The sequence below is a fragment of the Triticum dicoccoides genome, chromosome 3B (assembly GCF_002162155.2).
Source record: "Triticum dicoccoides isolate Atlit2015 ecotype Zavitan chromosome 3B, WEW_v2.0, whole genome shotgun sequence".
NCBI classification, from domain to species: Eukaryota; Viridiplantae; Streptophyta; class Magnoliopsida; order Poales; family Poaceae; genus Triticum; species Triticum dicoccoides.
In genome coordinates, this window is record NC_041385.1 from 6,932,878 (window position 1) to 6,948,210 (window position 15,333).

Here is a 15,333-nt window from a genome sequence, read left to right on the forward strand (position 1 = left end):
TTTCTCGTCGGTTTGCGGCGATATCCATTGTTTACTAGGCTGACTGAGGAAAGCTTATCATTGCGACTATGATTTCAATGGACATGAATACAATATGTGCTACGATGTGGTTGATGGTATCTATCGTATATGGCTACCTTGGCAATACCATCTCGGAGCCACTTGGTGAGAGAAGGTCTCACTTTGCCCAATGCAAGAAGTTAGAAAGGATGTTGAGAGGGCATGTTTTGCAGTTTTTGTAGACGTACTAAACAATGCTATCTGAAGACCTTGTGGGAGGTGATGATATGTTGTGTGATCATGCATAGCATGATCATTAATGACAAGGGTGAGGATGCTGGCGCAACTCTTGAATTTAAGAATATGGGTGACTCTATCGAAGTTCCGTATCAGAATCCGGCCATGTTTGATGAGTTTGTTCAAATGCATCAACAAATTCAGCATCGAGCAACTCATAAGCAACTGAAGAAAAATTTGATTGAACATTAATAGACGGTTAAAGATGACAAGGCGCCCGTGATGGAGAAGGCCTCCCCCACCCCGTCCGGGAAGGATCTCAAGGGTGAGAAGCCACCGCCGAAGGGCAGGGGCGAAATTCTCTACTGGTTCCCTCGTGGTTGGTCTTCTATACTCCTGATGCTATCACAGATTCAGAGGCGTGCCCGCTCTCGTAACATCTACTCCTGGTTGCTCCTTAGAGCATGGAGGCCGAAACCATCTGCAAGTTAAGCTGCTGCTTTCAGTTTTTTGGGTGTGTATTGTGTTGTAAGCTGGGTCTCAACTTTCGGTATCTTGTAATTCCTGACTGGTTAACGACTTCATTGATTCAAATGGGGATTCGTCATGAGCTACTCTACCTTCTAAAAAAGCGATAAGGGTAGTGAAGGGGCATTAAAAATGGGCAAAACTTATTTATTTGTTAGCATAAGCTGCTACTCTATCGATAGAAATAATTTATTTGTTAGCAATGTGGTCTTCGTTGCTGCAAATGTGCCCAAAAGAATGCTGTTTGTAAACAGAACACTGTCGGTGTTCAGAGAAATTAGCAAGCGCGAAAATGAGCTGTTATGGGCTTGGAGCACCCTACTGACAGACGACAGTGTTCCAAAAGAAACATTCTTTGTAGATCAAGAAAAAATGACAAGGTTGTGACTAGTGTCCCAAAAGATGCAGGTGACAAACGGCCGAAGTCATTTCTTCTTCTTTGTGGCTCGATGGCCGATCAATGCTTTGCTGTGGACATTAAAGAATGGAGAGTGAGAGAGAGCGAGAGAGAGAGAAATAGAGGTCATGCGGTTGGTAGAGATAAGGTTTACAGGATATATGTGGTGCTTTTTTTTTGCGACAGGATATATGTGGTGCTTGGAGAAGCCTTTCTGAGAGAAAATACAAGTCGCCCCATCTCCACACGACCACACCACACGTATGGACGCAGCAGCATCCATGGCGCCCGCGGTGGAGAAGGCCGCCCCGTCTGGGAAGGAGCTCAAGGGCGAGAAGCCGCGGCCCAAGGGCAATCCCGAGGGGAAGGGCAAGCCCAAGGAGAAGGGAAAGCCCGAAGGCAAGGGGAAGCCCCAGGCCGTCAATGATAGGAAATTCTCCTAGTCGTAGGCTCCTTCCTATGCTCCTCAGCTCTACTCTGACTATGTGTGATGTTTTCTTCTAGTAGTATGAATTATGCTGCTTGCGTGAACAACGGTGCGGCATCCTCGAGCCCGGACCGGGGGAGGTTCCCTCTTTGGTTGATGCTACAACCGGCGTGCTCGCTCTCATACCCTCTCCCTCTCCGTTTGTACTGAATCGACGACAACTAATATGGAACGGAGGGAGTAGCATCTAGTTGCTCCTTCCATGTTGCTTGTCATGTGTGTAGTTTGGCGTTCGAGCGTGAAGGGCAACACCATATGTTCAGTTTTGGTGTCTGTCGTCTGTGTGTTGCGTTGTAAGCTCGTTTAGCTTCCCTGCATCTTGTAATTTCTGATGGACTGATTTTTTTTCCAAAGGGAGGTTGAAACCCCCGCCTCTACACTAAAGGATGCACACAACCATTTTTATTAACTTATTCTACAAAGTTTGACAAAACAAATACATGGATCCATCCAAAGCCACCTACTTGACGCCTCCGACGGCTATACCAACCACCTTGATGAAGTGCCTGACCTCGTGCCAAAGCAACGTCTAATCCGGTGGCCTCCCCAGACCGCCCGCCGGCGAATCAAGAGTACCAACCGGATGAAACAGACGCTCAGCAGCATGCGCACGCTCTAGGCTCTGTCGCCACCATCTTCCACCGTCCCATCTTCCAGAGAGATCAATGAACTGGCCTTGCCAGGCCTCTCTGCCGTCCACGCCACCACAACGCCATCCTCCTTGCCAGGCCTCTCTGCCGTCCACGCCACCACAACGCCATCCTCCTGCACGAGTCCATGTACACACATCCAACGCTGAGACTCCACTGCGCCACGCCGCCGTCATCCTCCTGTTACGGACTTGGAGCGGATCTCGAAAGCAAATTCTACATTTTTTTTGTGCTAACATTCAAAATATTCTACAGCAGCCAGCTCTGGATGGATCACACCAATATGCTACATACAACTTCTCATCATGTTTACAGATGCTACAACAGATGCTACGTGCTGTTCAAAACTGAGGAAACCGCGAATCCGTCCATCCGTGGCGGCTAGGCTATCGCTTGTCCGTCGTCTTCACTGGCACCCCCTTGTACATGCCCACGCGCGACTTGAGGTCGTCTCGGCGCGGCCTTGCCACCTTGTTGTTTGGATCAAAGAGCAATACCTCCTCGAACGCCCTGAGCGCCGACGCGAGGTCCTTCTGCTGCTCATATGCGTCGCCGAGGTTGTTCCACGCCGTCACATAGCCTGGTTGGAGCTCCACGGCCTTCTCGAATTGCTTGATTGCCTTGTCCAGCTTGTTCTCCCGCTTGTAGCTCACCCCGAGGGCGTTGTACACCTGGCCATCACGGTAAAACTGTTTCAGAGAGAAAGAGACACGAAACAGGATGTTTCCAGGAACCGCGCATATTATGCGTGCTAGCAGTATCAATGCATGATATCACTGCATTTGTAAAAGGTAAATTAGCCACAGACAGATAATTGCCGAATAAATAGCTAACCTGTGCAAGATCTTGCTCATCTCTGTCCCATTTTTGGATTGCTTGCTGTAGATATTTGATAGCTGCAGGGTAAAACTTTCTCCGGAGCATCACTGCTCCAAGCTCAAAAAGTTCAGTAGCGCTTCCCTCACCACTTCTCACTTGTTCCTACAATTAAGATAATCAAATATGGGTGATGAAAGTACACCATACAAGCGAGCAACATCAATAAAGAACTTCGATGAAGACAAATTAACTGGTCAGTACAAGGATTGGACCTGCACTAGCATGATGCGAATGTAATGAATACAACAAGACAGAGCTAACCAAGTGCTTTCTCAGTTCCGGAACAAAAATTTGGAAAGATTGACCACAAGAAAGGGATGTCCAGACTTCAAGACCAAATGATTCATAAGACTAGTTGAATGCCCATATGTCTCATGGAAGTAACAAAAATGACTTAGGCTTGAGGAAACCGTAAAAATTAGTCATAGTAAACAATGTAAGATCCTGAGAACAAATACTGTAGACAAGATCCTGTGTTAGGAAGTTCCTTTGGTAGAGTTCGGATGTCAGCCAGGTCATCAACAATAACTCTGGTAATTCAAGGAGAAACTGAGACTAACTATTTTCTAAATGTGGAGAATTTACCCTTTTTGTTAGTTTATTTCAGAACGATACAAATATCTTTGAAAAATATGTTTACATGCCCGCACGTCACTCACCTAGTATTGCTCTTGCCTAACTAAACTTTATCATGCAAGACAAATTCAGCAAACTACTGAAAAAGTACAGTAAAAAATTTAACATAAGAACAATAGTAAAATGTGATGTTACATCACAATCAGTGTTGCCATCATTGATAATCTCTACCTTAAACTGAAGTTCTATACTTCAGAGTATTCAGTAATTACAGTACGATGTTATCAAGAACTCATGTCGACAGGTTTGAACAACAAAGTCAGAGGGATAATCTCTACATTAAACTGAAGAACAAAGTTTGAAGAACAAAGTCAGAGGGATAATATTGACCCATGGTAGTCTGAAACTCTGAATACATGTAGAAATGTTAGCAGGATGCCTACCTGCAAGTCTTTCGCAGAAAGATCGAGCTCTCTGCGGACAAGAACCTGGCGGATGACAAAAAATGTACCAGTTCCAAGCAGACCAAGCAGTAAGAGCAGATACGAAAGCTGAATTCCCAGCTCAAACAGCTCCCCAACCTCGTAAACCATATTTAACTTTGCTCCTTCACTAGACTGTGCTGACTGTGCGAAACTCAACCATGCCGTAGCACCACAAGGAAGTATACCAAGTTGCTGCAGCAAGTTCATATTTCTCTTTAGATCCGTGTCAGAAGGGAGACCGGAAGTTTCTGGTGTGAAGATGGCACATCATGTACACATAAATCAGTAAAAACAACAGTCCAGAAACAAGAAACGTTCCAGATCTAAAACTTTTACCTTTTACTTGTGTTGAAAGAAAAACCTCCTCTGCTCTCTTGATAATCTGCCTTCCTTGGAAATAAGGAAACAAGTCCGAAATGAGATTGGTTTTGCAACTGAAACAAGGTCATTAATTATATCTGTTACCAAAAAAGGTGCGAGAATAAAAAGGGATCACAACATGTTTGAACAAACAATCAGCTCATGCGCACGGTTGAGTCTAGTTTATGTTAAGTGGCAGAAACTTTACATCTTAGGGCTTCGGAACTACTTCATCTTAGGGCCAACAAACTAGTAAGCTCGCAATCTCGTTGTATTGTTAACAAAATTATATGGCATAGGGGTTACAGTTCCCCAGTTGGAAATTCTCAGCCAGTAACAAACTACTCCCAACATGATAATTCTCAGCCAGTAACAACATAAGTTTCTAATATTCTTCAGAAAGAGCAACACTAAGTCAGAGGGATAATTCTATTCACATAAATCTGAATCATAAATTTTCAATTTTTGACGAGAAGAGAGAATGATTCTTTCAGTACAGAGAAACCATTTGCCTGAAGCACGGCTTCATTGTCGGATTTAAGCTCAGAAGCCCATGGGTTTGGTAAAAGAATTAGCAGGCACCAAGTACCTACGCCGGTGCAGCAGAGGGGGCCGACGGTCTCCCGCGTCTCCTCGCCGCCGGACGTCCCGGTTGCCGCCTTCATCGCGACGCCCCGTGGAGCGGCCTTGGCGGAGCCCACCGAGAAAGCGATTCTCTTGCGAGGCAGCGGGGCGAGGCCCAGCGGCGCGGCGAAACGGCAGGCGGCGGCCATGGCTGGCTACGGCACGTCCGTCCGTGGTGGCTCGCTTCCGCGTGGGAGAGGGCAAGACCGCGGCCGTGGTCTGGCAAGATTTTGCTGGGCGGCAAGCTGCGCCGACGGCCGGCTCTGGGCGGTGCGGTGGAGGGATATCGGTTGGGGGTTGGGCGGTGACGGACGGGGCCGGAGGAGAAGGATGGGGAGAAGATAAGGTTCGGCCGTGCGTGGGAGCCCGAGCTAGGCCGGCTCACGCTGATGCCATACGTGCTTTTTATGTTTTTGGTCTTCCCTTCACATTTTCATTTTCGTTTTCATTAAATTTCTTATATGAATAAATATTCCAAATACACACACACACACACACACACACACACACACACACACACACACACACACACACACACACTTCAATGAAAATTTGTCTTTTCTAATATTATCTTTGAGAAATGCTAATATTGTTTGAAAAATGTTAAACAGGTATAGAAAATATTCCGGGTGTATACAAAAAAATCATAACGTGAATGAAAATGTATAAATGTTAATCGTGTGTACCAAAAATGGTAATCATGTGTAGAAAGATGTTAATCATGTTCATGAAAAATATTTGTGCCAACTAAAAGTTGTCACACATTGCAAAACAAGTATGCGTCACGTTTAGAAATGATTATACAATGTAAAAAAAATGTTTGTGTAGTTCAAAGATGTTTCGTACGTTCATACAAATGGATAAAGACTCCAGTGCCTCATCCATATCTAAGATTGGGTCAAAGTAGTTGCATTCCACAGATTAACATGCCAATCTAGCTTTTGTTCTGTTCTACCTTGGAGTATTACCATGTTTTATATCAAGGATATGATGGGAATTGCACACCATCCTATAAACTCCTGATACAGTGATACTTCTCGCCATCATTATTCATTTCTCGGCCCCCGTGTTGTTGCAACCGGAATGCCGATAGGTGAACTATGATGTGTGAAATCAATACTCCTAGCAACCCCCCGTTGCTTGGTAGTTACACTAGTAGAAAAGGGGGTAGTGGTCCAGGCCGGGTCAGCCCATTAGTCCCGGTTCAATCCAGAACCGGGACCAATGGTGGCATTGGACCCGGTTCATGAGCCCCGGGTGCCGGCCGGGCCACGTGGGCCATTGGTCCCGGTTCGTCTGGACCTTTTGGTCCCGGTTGGTGGGACGAACCGGGACCAATGGGCCTGGCTCCTGGCCCATCACCATTGGTCCCGGTTGGTGGGAAGAACCTGGACCAAAGGCAGCCCATTAGTCCCGGTTGGTGGCACGAACCGGGACTAAAGGGTTGGTCCTCGTTGTGGTCAGAGTTTAGTCCCACCTCGCCAACCGAAGGGCGCTCACACACGTTTATAAGCCCCTCCCTCTCTGCCTTGTTGAGCTCCTCTCAAAGTGAAAATAGATGCCCTTATACAGGGAATTTGACCTAAACTCATATTGAATTTCTCTGAAGTTAGTAGAAAATTATTACGAATTTAGGTCTAATTTTCTCTATAAGCGCATCTATGCTCATTTTTTTAGTAAAGTTAATCACAACTATTTTTTTCTTCTATTTATTTCTGAGTAGTTTTTTATATAATTTTTTTTCTTTTTTGCTATATTTATTTTTTTCTATTTATTTCTGAGTTGTAATAAGTCTTTAAAAATAAAAAGAGGCGCAATGCTCGTTAATTAGCTTCAAGCCTTTCGGAATAGTGTAAACTGCACTGCACATAGCTCCGTGCAGTCTACCCTATTCCTCAAGGCTTAAAGCTAAGCAACGTGCAGGTTAGCATTGAGCCTCTTCTGCATCGTCTCTGCACTCGGGGCTTATAAACCGCTACGAGTGCCTCTCGCTTGGCGAGGTGGGACTAAAAAACAGCTGCAGAAAGAATCAACTAAAAACTCTTTTACCGGTTCATGGCACGAACCGGTACTAAAAGGTGCTCGTGGGGCACCTGAAAGGATCGATATGGTTGACTAGAGGGGGGGGGGGTGAATAGGCAACTAACAATTTTTAAGCTTTTCTTTACCAATATAAACCTTGCAACAAAATAGGTTGTCTAGATATGCAACTACGTGAACAACCTATATGATGCAATGACAACTAGCACACAAGCAAGCAATAGAAACAACACAAGTAAGCTTGCAAAAGTAAAGGCACGAAATAACCAAGAGTGGAGCCGGTGAAGACGAGATTGTGTTACCGAAGTTCCTTCCTTTTAAGGGGAAGTATGTCTCTGTTAGAGCGGTGTGGAGGCACAATGCTCCCCAAGAAGCCACTAGGGCCACCGTAATCTCCTCACGCCCTCACACAATGCGAGATGCCGTGATTCCACTATTGGCGCCCTTGAAGGCGGCGATCGAACCATTACAAACAAGGATGGGGCAATCTCCACAACACTTGGAGGCTCCCAACAACACCACGAAGCTTCACCACAATGGAGTATGGCTTGGAGGTGACCTCAACCGTCTAGGGTGCTCAAACACCCAAGAGTAACAAGATCCGCTAGGGATTAGTGGGGGAATCGAATATCTCTTGGTGGAAGTGTAGATCGGGCCCTTGTCACCCAATCCCGAGCAAATCAACAAGTTTGATTGGCTAGCGAGAGAGATCGGGCCAAAATGGAGCTTGGAGCAACAATGGAGCTTGGAGGTGGAAGAGGTGGTCAACTAGAGGTAGGAGACGCCCCTTTTATAGTTATGGAAAAGATCCAACCGTTATCCACATGTTCAGCCTGCGACACGGCGTACTACCGCTCCAGGGATGCAGTACTATCGCAAGGTCGCGCGGTACTACCATGGAGGACCATGGTACTTCCGCGGCAGCAGCAGAGGCCGGGACTTGCCTGACTTGGGTGCAGTACTACCGCTGCCCCTTGCGGTACTACCGCAAGGCAGGAAAGTCGATGCCTACGAAGAGCACGGATGAAATAAATTACATCCGTGCCTACTTCCGTTGAAAATGAAACAGTGCAAAAATCCGACGCGGTACTACCGCGCACGAGGCGTGGTACTACCGTGGAGTCGCGGATGTAAAAATTACATCCGCTCCTACTACCGTGACGCAGCGGTACTAGGTATGAGGGCCACGGTACTACGACTCCGGGGGAGCGGTACTACCGTGGCCTCCCGCGGTACTACCGCGCAGGACGTGCGGTACTACCGTGGGGGCGCGGATGTAAAAAATTACATCCGCCCCTACTACCGTACCGGAGCGGCACTAGGCCTGGGAGCCACGGTACTAAGGCTCCAGAGGAGCGGTACTACCATGACCCCCAGCGGTACTACCGCAGGTGCTTGCGGTACTACCGCTCCGTAGAGCAGTACTACCGCAAGTACAACAGTATCCATCAGATTAGGCACAACTAGGATAACGGAGAGATGCTCCAAAGTGCAAGGGAAAGGAAGGACATGTGTACGTGTTGATTCCACCCGAACCTTTCCGACGCGGACCCCCTCTTAATAGTACGGCTCTCCTACGACTCAAATCCACCAAAGAGAAACATAGAACAACGCCGTCTTCAATAGTCTTCGAGGGGCACCGAATCGTCTCGTGCCTCGAGATGAAGCATCTGAGAAACTAAAGGCACACGATTAGTCCGCAAAAGCATTGTCATCAATCACCAAAACACTTAAGGGATAAATATGCTCTTACAATCTCTCCCTTTTTGGTGGATTGATGACAATACGGGATTTGCACATAGATGAGATAATATAGGGCACAGACAAACCCCTCCTCTCTAGAATATAGACAGGCTCCCCTTAGATGTGTGCAATCTAGATAGATGCTTTGGACTGCATCGCACACAACCTAGGATCAACACTCCCCCTATATTATAGAGACAAAGGCACGATAACTAACATCTGAGCAGAGCATATCACAAAGGTAACACAATATATCACAAGCTTGCTAAGATAGATAGAGTGCATATGTCTTACACCATATGAAGTAAAGCAACTCAAAGCAACTGAAACGAGGTTCAAACGAGGTTCAAAGAGAAAGCAGCAAACACACCGGCAAATACACCGAACACGAAAGACGACACAAGACTCGCAAATCCCTACACTCTCTCCCCCTTTGGCATCGAGACGCCAAAAAGGCAGAGAGGACACCTACACACATGGGGTGGCTCAAGCAGGGAACTCATCCCAACCCTCTCCATCGGCTCCTCGGCAGCAGGGATGGTCTCCTCGACGTCCTCCTCAGAATCAGTTCACCTGTAGCCTTGCTTCTCCATCCACTCGGCCTCTGGAGTGATGCGATCCTCAGAACCGCCAGACACATCCTCACCATAGAGCTGCAAGATCTTCTTGTCCCGGCGACGACTCTCCTTGGAAGCCACGTGAGTCCTGTACTGGCCCTTGGCTTGCATGCAGAAAAGAGTCTTCATCTTGTCCTTTAGCTTCTTGGCCCACGAGGGCATAGAGGAACTATGGGAAGGCCTGGCAGCACGGTCCTCAGCAACATCCTCTGCGCCAACATCCTCCTCATCAACAGCAGCCCTAGCAGCAGACGCCTCAGCGCGAGTAGTAGTATTGGCCCAGTTGGACTTGACATGGAGACAGATGGGATCATGGCGAATCCAGTCTGGAGCAAGGAACTCCTCACCAAGGAACATCTTCTCCCAAGTCTTCGAGATCAGCAGAAACAGATAGGGCCCATAGATAGGCACTTTGCGGTTGAACACCGCAAACCGAAGCTCACACCACATGATGTGTGAGACATCAAGTGGCTGAGTCTGAGACGAATGAGCCTCCTCGCAAATGAGCATCACCATATAGGCATGAACCTTGTCCTTGTCACCAATGCGAGGGAACAAGGAGTTGCGGAAGATGCGATACATGATATCCAGGAAGGAGTTGAGCACCCACCCTGTCTTGCCATTGGGAAGCGCCTTCTCAACATAGTAGGGCTGAAGCTTGTCCTTGCTAGCAGACTCAGGATTACCATGAGGGCGAACACCCATGGGAGTGTCAAGCCCGTCATTAGGAACGTGGAGCAAATCCATGAACTCCTTCCAGGTAGCAGTCAACTGACGTCCATTGGACATCCAGGTCATCCTCCTCTCCTCATCAGGGTGAAAGTAGACTGAGGCAAAGAACTGACAAACAAGCTCAGGATCATAGTCAAGGTGAAAAGAGATCACATGTTCAATACCAAACTGCTCCACCAAATCCAGAGCTTCTCCAAAGTACGCACGATGCTTGTCCTTCCTCAGGTGATGCATTTCTATCCATTTGACATCCACATAGGTATTCTGCTTGTTCTTGATGACATCCAGATAAATGAGAGTCTGTTGCTTGTTCCAAAACAGTTCACAACCTCTGGCAGGAGCACGGGGATGCACATATGGGTTGAGCTTCCGGAGACGGACGAACTCATATTGGGGTATCTCGTCCATGCTCTTGTTGGGTTCCTTGTACTTACTAGTTGATGTCTTGACATGGCGCTTGGGGGCAGTGGAGCCCTCTGGTGCTTCACCTGGATTGTGCAGACACTTGGAACTAGTGTCACGACTGGGATTGGAACGGCGAGAGCCACCACCTGAGACACAAACGCGAAACACGCACGAAACGCAAGAAGGATCAATGCAAAGACCACGGTAAAGCACAAGAAACACATAGAAAGTATATGTGAAAGTTGCCATGAGATAGATGTGAGCCACGGTAGTACTGCCCGAGCCTGCGGTACTAAAATTTTAGTACCGCTCCAGGTCGTGGTAGTACCGTGCGAGGCACGGTAGTACCATGGTTGGAGCGGTAGTAAAGTTTTAGTGCCGCAGTGAGTGCGGTAGTACCGCGCCAGGGGGCGATAGTACCGGACAAGCGGTAGTACCGCGCCAGATGGGCGGTAGTACCGCACCATGTCAGATCCAAACAACGGTTTGAATCTGAAAAGAACCGCGAAACCACGGCAGTGCTACGGTGATCACATCTAGCACAGGACAAAGGACAAGTATAATTCCTACGCTATACTACGCTCCTTCATCCTACTCTTGCTAAGATTAAGCCTAAGAATCTTAAGAACACACAAGTCTCCCCCAAAATCTAGAGACAACGAACACAACAAAAACGAGAAGAAGTTGGAGAAAGACCTTGGTCCATAGCAAGAGCACATGGTGGGGAACGATCCCACCGGTCAGAATCACGGGAGGGCAGCCGGAGGCGGAGATCCGGCGACGGACGCCGGCTCCGTTCTTGAGCGAGGGAGAGAGAGAGAGAGAGAGACGAGATGGGGAACGGGCGAATGGGTATGGGGGAGTTAGAACTCCCCCTGCCCGTCCTTATCCCCACGCGTCCGAGCCGTCGCGGTAGTACTGCAGGTCATTGCGGTAGTACCGCTCGGGCAGAAGTACCGCACCGAAGCGGTAGTACCGCTCTCCCAGGCGGCAGTAAAAAATTACTGCCGCGTGGGGGCGGTAGTATCGTGCTCCCCTCGCGCGGTAGTACCACAGCTGGCTGCGGTAGTACCGTGAGCTCAAGAAAATGCATGTTTCGACACACGAAAAGAGGTCTTTGCAAAGAAACTTTTAGCACAAAAGACACCACAAGAACACGAACAACCCAAAGGCAGAAAGACAACAAGAAGCAACCGTGCAACCCAACCTCTCAAAAGGTGAGGGTGGTGGCCGGAGCCACCTATGTTTGAGTTAGTTGATATGGCACCGCGAAGAATTATCCTTGGGCCCATGACCAAAACTCGACTTTGAAGCACAAGTACCATCAAAAATGGCTAATGTGAAAGATTTGATCGATTTATGCATAATGGGGGGAGGGAGAGTTCATTGAGAGAACAACACTCCCCCTATGTCCATGCCTACATCTAAACTAGACAACAAGTTGAGTGTGGTGGGGGGTGCAAGGGTTCAAGTCACATTGCTCGAATCAATGATATTTAGCTCATGCCTTAACTCGCGAAATCTTGCTTCATCCAAGGGCTTCGTGAAAATATCTGCAAGGTTATCATGAGTGTTGACATACTTGAGCTCAATCTCCCCTCGCCTAATGTGATCCCGGATGAAGTGATACCGAATCTCAATATGCTTCGTCTTGAAGTGTTGCACCGGGTTGAGAGAAATCTTGATGGCACTTTCATTGTCACACCAAAGAGGCACTTTGTCACAAATGACACCGTACTTCTTTAAAGTTTGCCTCATCCATAAGAGTTGTGCACAACAACTGCCGGCCGCCACATATTCCGCTTCGGTGGACGAGAGACACACAACTTTGCTTCTTGGAAGACCAACTTACCAAAGAGCAACCAAGAAATTGGCACCCTCCGGAAGTGGACTTCCTATCCACCTTGTCTCCCGCCCAATCAGAATCCGTGAATCCTTCAAGCTTGAAGTTATCTCCTCTTGGGTACCATAGGCCAAAGTTTGGGGTATGAACCAAATATCGAAAGATTCGCTTGACCGCCACAAAGTGGCTTTCCTTTGGTGCGGCTTGGAACCGCGCACACATTCCCACACTCAACATGATATCCGGTCTAGATGCACAAAGGTAAAGCAAGGAACCAATCATAGAGCGATATACCTTTTGATCCACCGCTTTACCATTGGGATCAATGTCAAGTTGGCACTTGGTGGGCATCGGAGTAGAGGCCGGCTTGACATCACTTAGCTTGAATCTGTTAAGCATGTCTTGAGTGTATTTGGCTTGGTTGATGAAGGTACCTTCTCTTCTCTGTTTGATATCAAAACCAAGGAAGAACTTCAACTCTCCCATCAAAGACATCTTGAACTTAGATGTCATGAGAGCGGCAAATTCTTCATTGAAAGCATTGTTAGGGGAACCAAAGATAATGTCATCAACATATAGTTGGCACACAAACAACCCCCCTTTGACCTTCTTAGTAAAAAGAGTGGGATCGATTTGCCCTACTTCAAATCCACGATCTTGTAACAACTCGGTAAGGTGGTCATACCACGCACGTGGGGCTTGTTTAAGGCCATAGAGTGCCTTATCGAGTTGATACACATGATCCAGGAAGTAGTGATCCTCGAACTCGGGGGGTTGCTTGACATAAACTAACTCATTAATAGGACCATTAAGAAAAGAACTTTTCACATCCATTTGTTGTAACTTAAAGTTGTGATGGGAAGCATAAGCAATCAACAAATGAATGGATTCAAGGCGAGCAACGGGAGCAAAGGTTTCACCATAGTCGATACCCTCGACTTGGGAGTAGCCTTGTGCTACCAATCTTGCCTTGTTGCGAATGATGTTCCCATGAGCATCTTGCTTGTTCTTGAAGATCCACTTGGTTCCAATGACGTTATGGTTCCCCGAAGGCCTTGGCACCAACCTCCACACCTTGTTGTACTCGAAGTTGTTGAGTTCTTCATGAATGGCATTGAGCCAATCCGAGTCTTCGAGCGCCTCATAGACCTTTTGGGGTTCAACACAAGAGACAAACGCGTGATGTTCACAATAGTTTGCTAATTGTCTACGAGTGCTTACCCCCTTTCTTAGGCTTCCAACCACATTCTCCATGAGATGGCCTTTGGTGGTGAGTTTGGAAGCAATCTTCGCGGCACGACGCTCTAATTCCTCCTCGGATGTGGAAGGAGGAGGCTTAACTTGATCATCTTGAGCGCCATCTTGAGTTTGTTCTTGATCTTGAGCTTGCTCATGATCTTGAACTTGCTTGAGGGGTTGAACTTGACCTTGGGCATCATTTGGAGGTTCACCATCATCTTGAGATTGATCTTGCCCTTGGTCTTGTTCCCGAGGTTGAGGGCCTACACTTTGTTCTTCGGAAGCGTGTGGGTCTTGAGTAGGTGAAGGCTCCACTTGAGTGGAGCATTGTCCTTCTCCTTCGGCCACAAGGGGTTCCTCAATGGGTAGAATATGACCAATACCCATTCTTCTTATGGCTTGGTGAGGAATTTCATCACCTACATCACAAGTACCACTTTGCTCCACTTGGGAGCCGTTATTTTCGTCAAACTCCATGTTACACGTCTCCTCAATGAGTCCGGTGGACTTGTTGAGAACACGGTAAGCATGAGAGTTTGTAGCATAACCAACAAATATGCCCTCATAAGCTCTAGCCTCAAATTTAGACAAGCGAACACCTTTCTTGAGAATGAAACACTTACACCCGAACACCCGGAAGTACTTGAGATTGGGCTTGTTTCCGGTGAGTATCTCATAAGGAGTCTTGTTCAAGCCTTTGCGGAGATAGAGCCGATTGGATGCATGACATGCGGTGTTGATGGCTTCGGCCCAAAAGTTGTATGGAGACTTGAACTCCGCCATCATGGTCCTTGCCGCATCCATCAACGTCCGGTTCTTCCTCTCCGCAACACCATTTTGTTGAGGGGTATATGGTGCAGAATATTGATGCTTGATCCCCTCATCACTAAGAAACTCATCCAAGGTGTAGTTCTTGAACTCGGTGCCGTTGTCACTTCTGATTGTCAGGATCTTTGAATTATGTTGACGTTGAGCTTCATTTGCAAAGTCGATGACGGTTTGTTGAGTCTCACTCTTCCTCTTGAAGAAGTATACCCAAGTGTATCTTGAATAATCATCCACAATCACCAAGCAATACTTTCTACCCCAAGACTATCAAAGGATGGAGGCCCAAAGAGGTCCATGTGAAGGAGCTCCAAGGGTCTCTTCGAGTAGATGATAGTCGTGGGAGGGTGAGCCGTCTCATGAAGCTTTCCTTCGATACAAGCACTGCAAGCACGATCTTTGGCAGAACTAACATTTGTTAGTCCACGGACATGGTCCCCCTTGAGAAGACTTTGCAAAGATCTCATATTGACATGGGCTAAATGGCGATGCCAAAGCCATCCCACATCAACTTTAGCCATTAGGCATGTCGCGGTCTTAGTGGGTTGCTCCGAAAAGTTAATCACATAGAGACCGTTCTCGACATGCCCAACAAAGGCTACTTTAAGAGTCTTGCTCCACAAGAGGGCCACGGTATCAATATCAAATAAGGTGGCAAAGCCCATG

At 47.3% G+C, this 15,333-nt stretch overlaps 1 protein-coding gene across 3 annotated transcripts; it reads right to left on the bottom strand.

The window, feature by feature from the left end:
• Positions 1-2,498: 2,498 nt before the first annotated feature.
• On the bottom strand, positions 2,499-5,591 carry LOC119274293 (tetratricopeptide repeat domain-containing protein PYG7, chloroplastic-like). Of its 3 annotated transcripts, none has more exons than XM_037554971.1 (5): positions 5,193-5,591; positions 4,576-4,621; positions 4,198-4,487; positions 3,134-3,280; positions 2,499-2,970 (listed from the first exon to the last, which is right to left on the bottom strand). In XM_037554971.1, the coding sequence occupies exons 1-5, from the start codon at positions 5,370-5,372 to the stop codon at positions 2,686-2,688; spliced, it is 948 nt and encodes a 315-aa protein (XP_037410868.1). In that variant the 5' UTR covers positions 5,373-5,591; the 3' UTR covers positions 2,499-2,685. The 3 variants fall into 3 exon arrangements, with proteins under 3 accessions (XP_037410868.1, XP_037410867.1, XP_037410870.1); XM_037554970.1 differs by having other exon boundaries at positions 4,576-4,629; positions 5,189-5,591; XM_037554973.1 differs by having other exon boundaries at positions 4,576-4,625; positions 5,189-5,270.
• Positions 5,592-15,333: the final 9,742 nt, after the last annotated feature.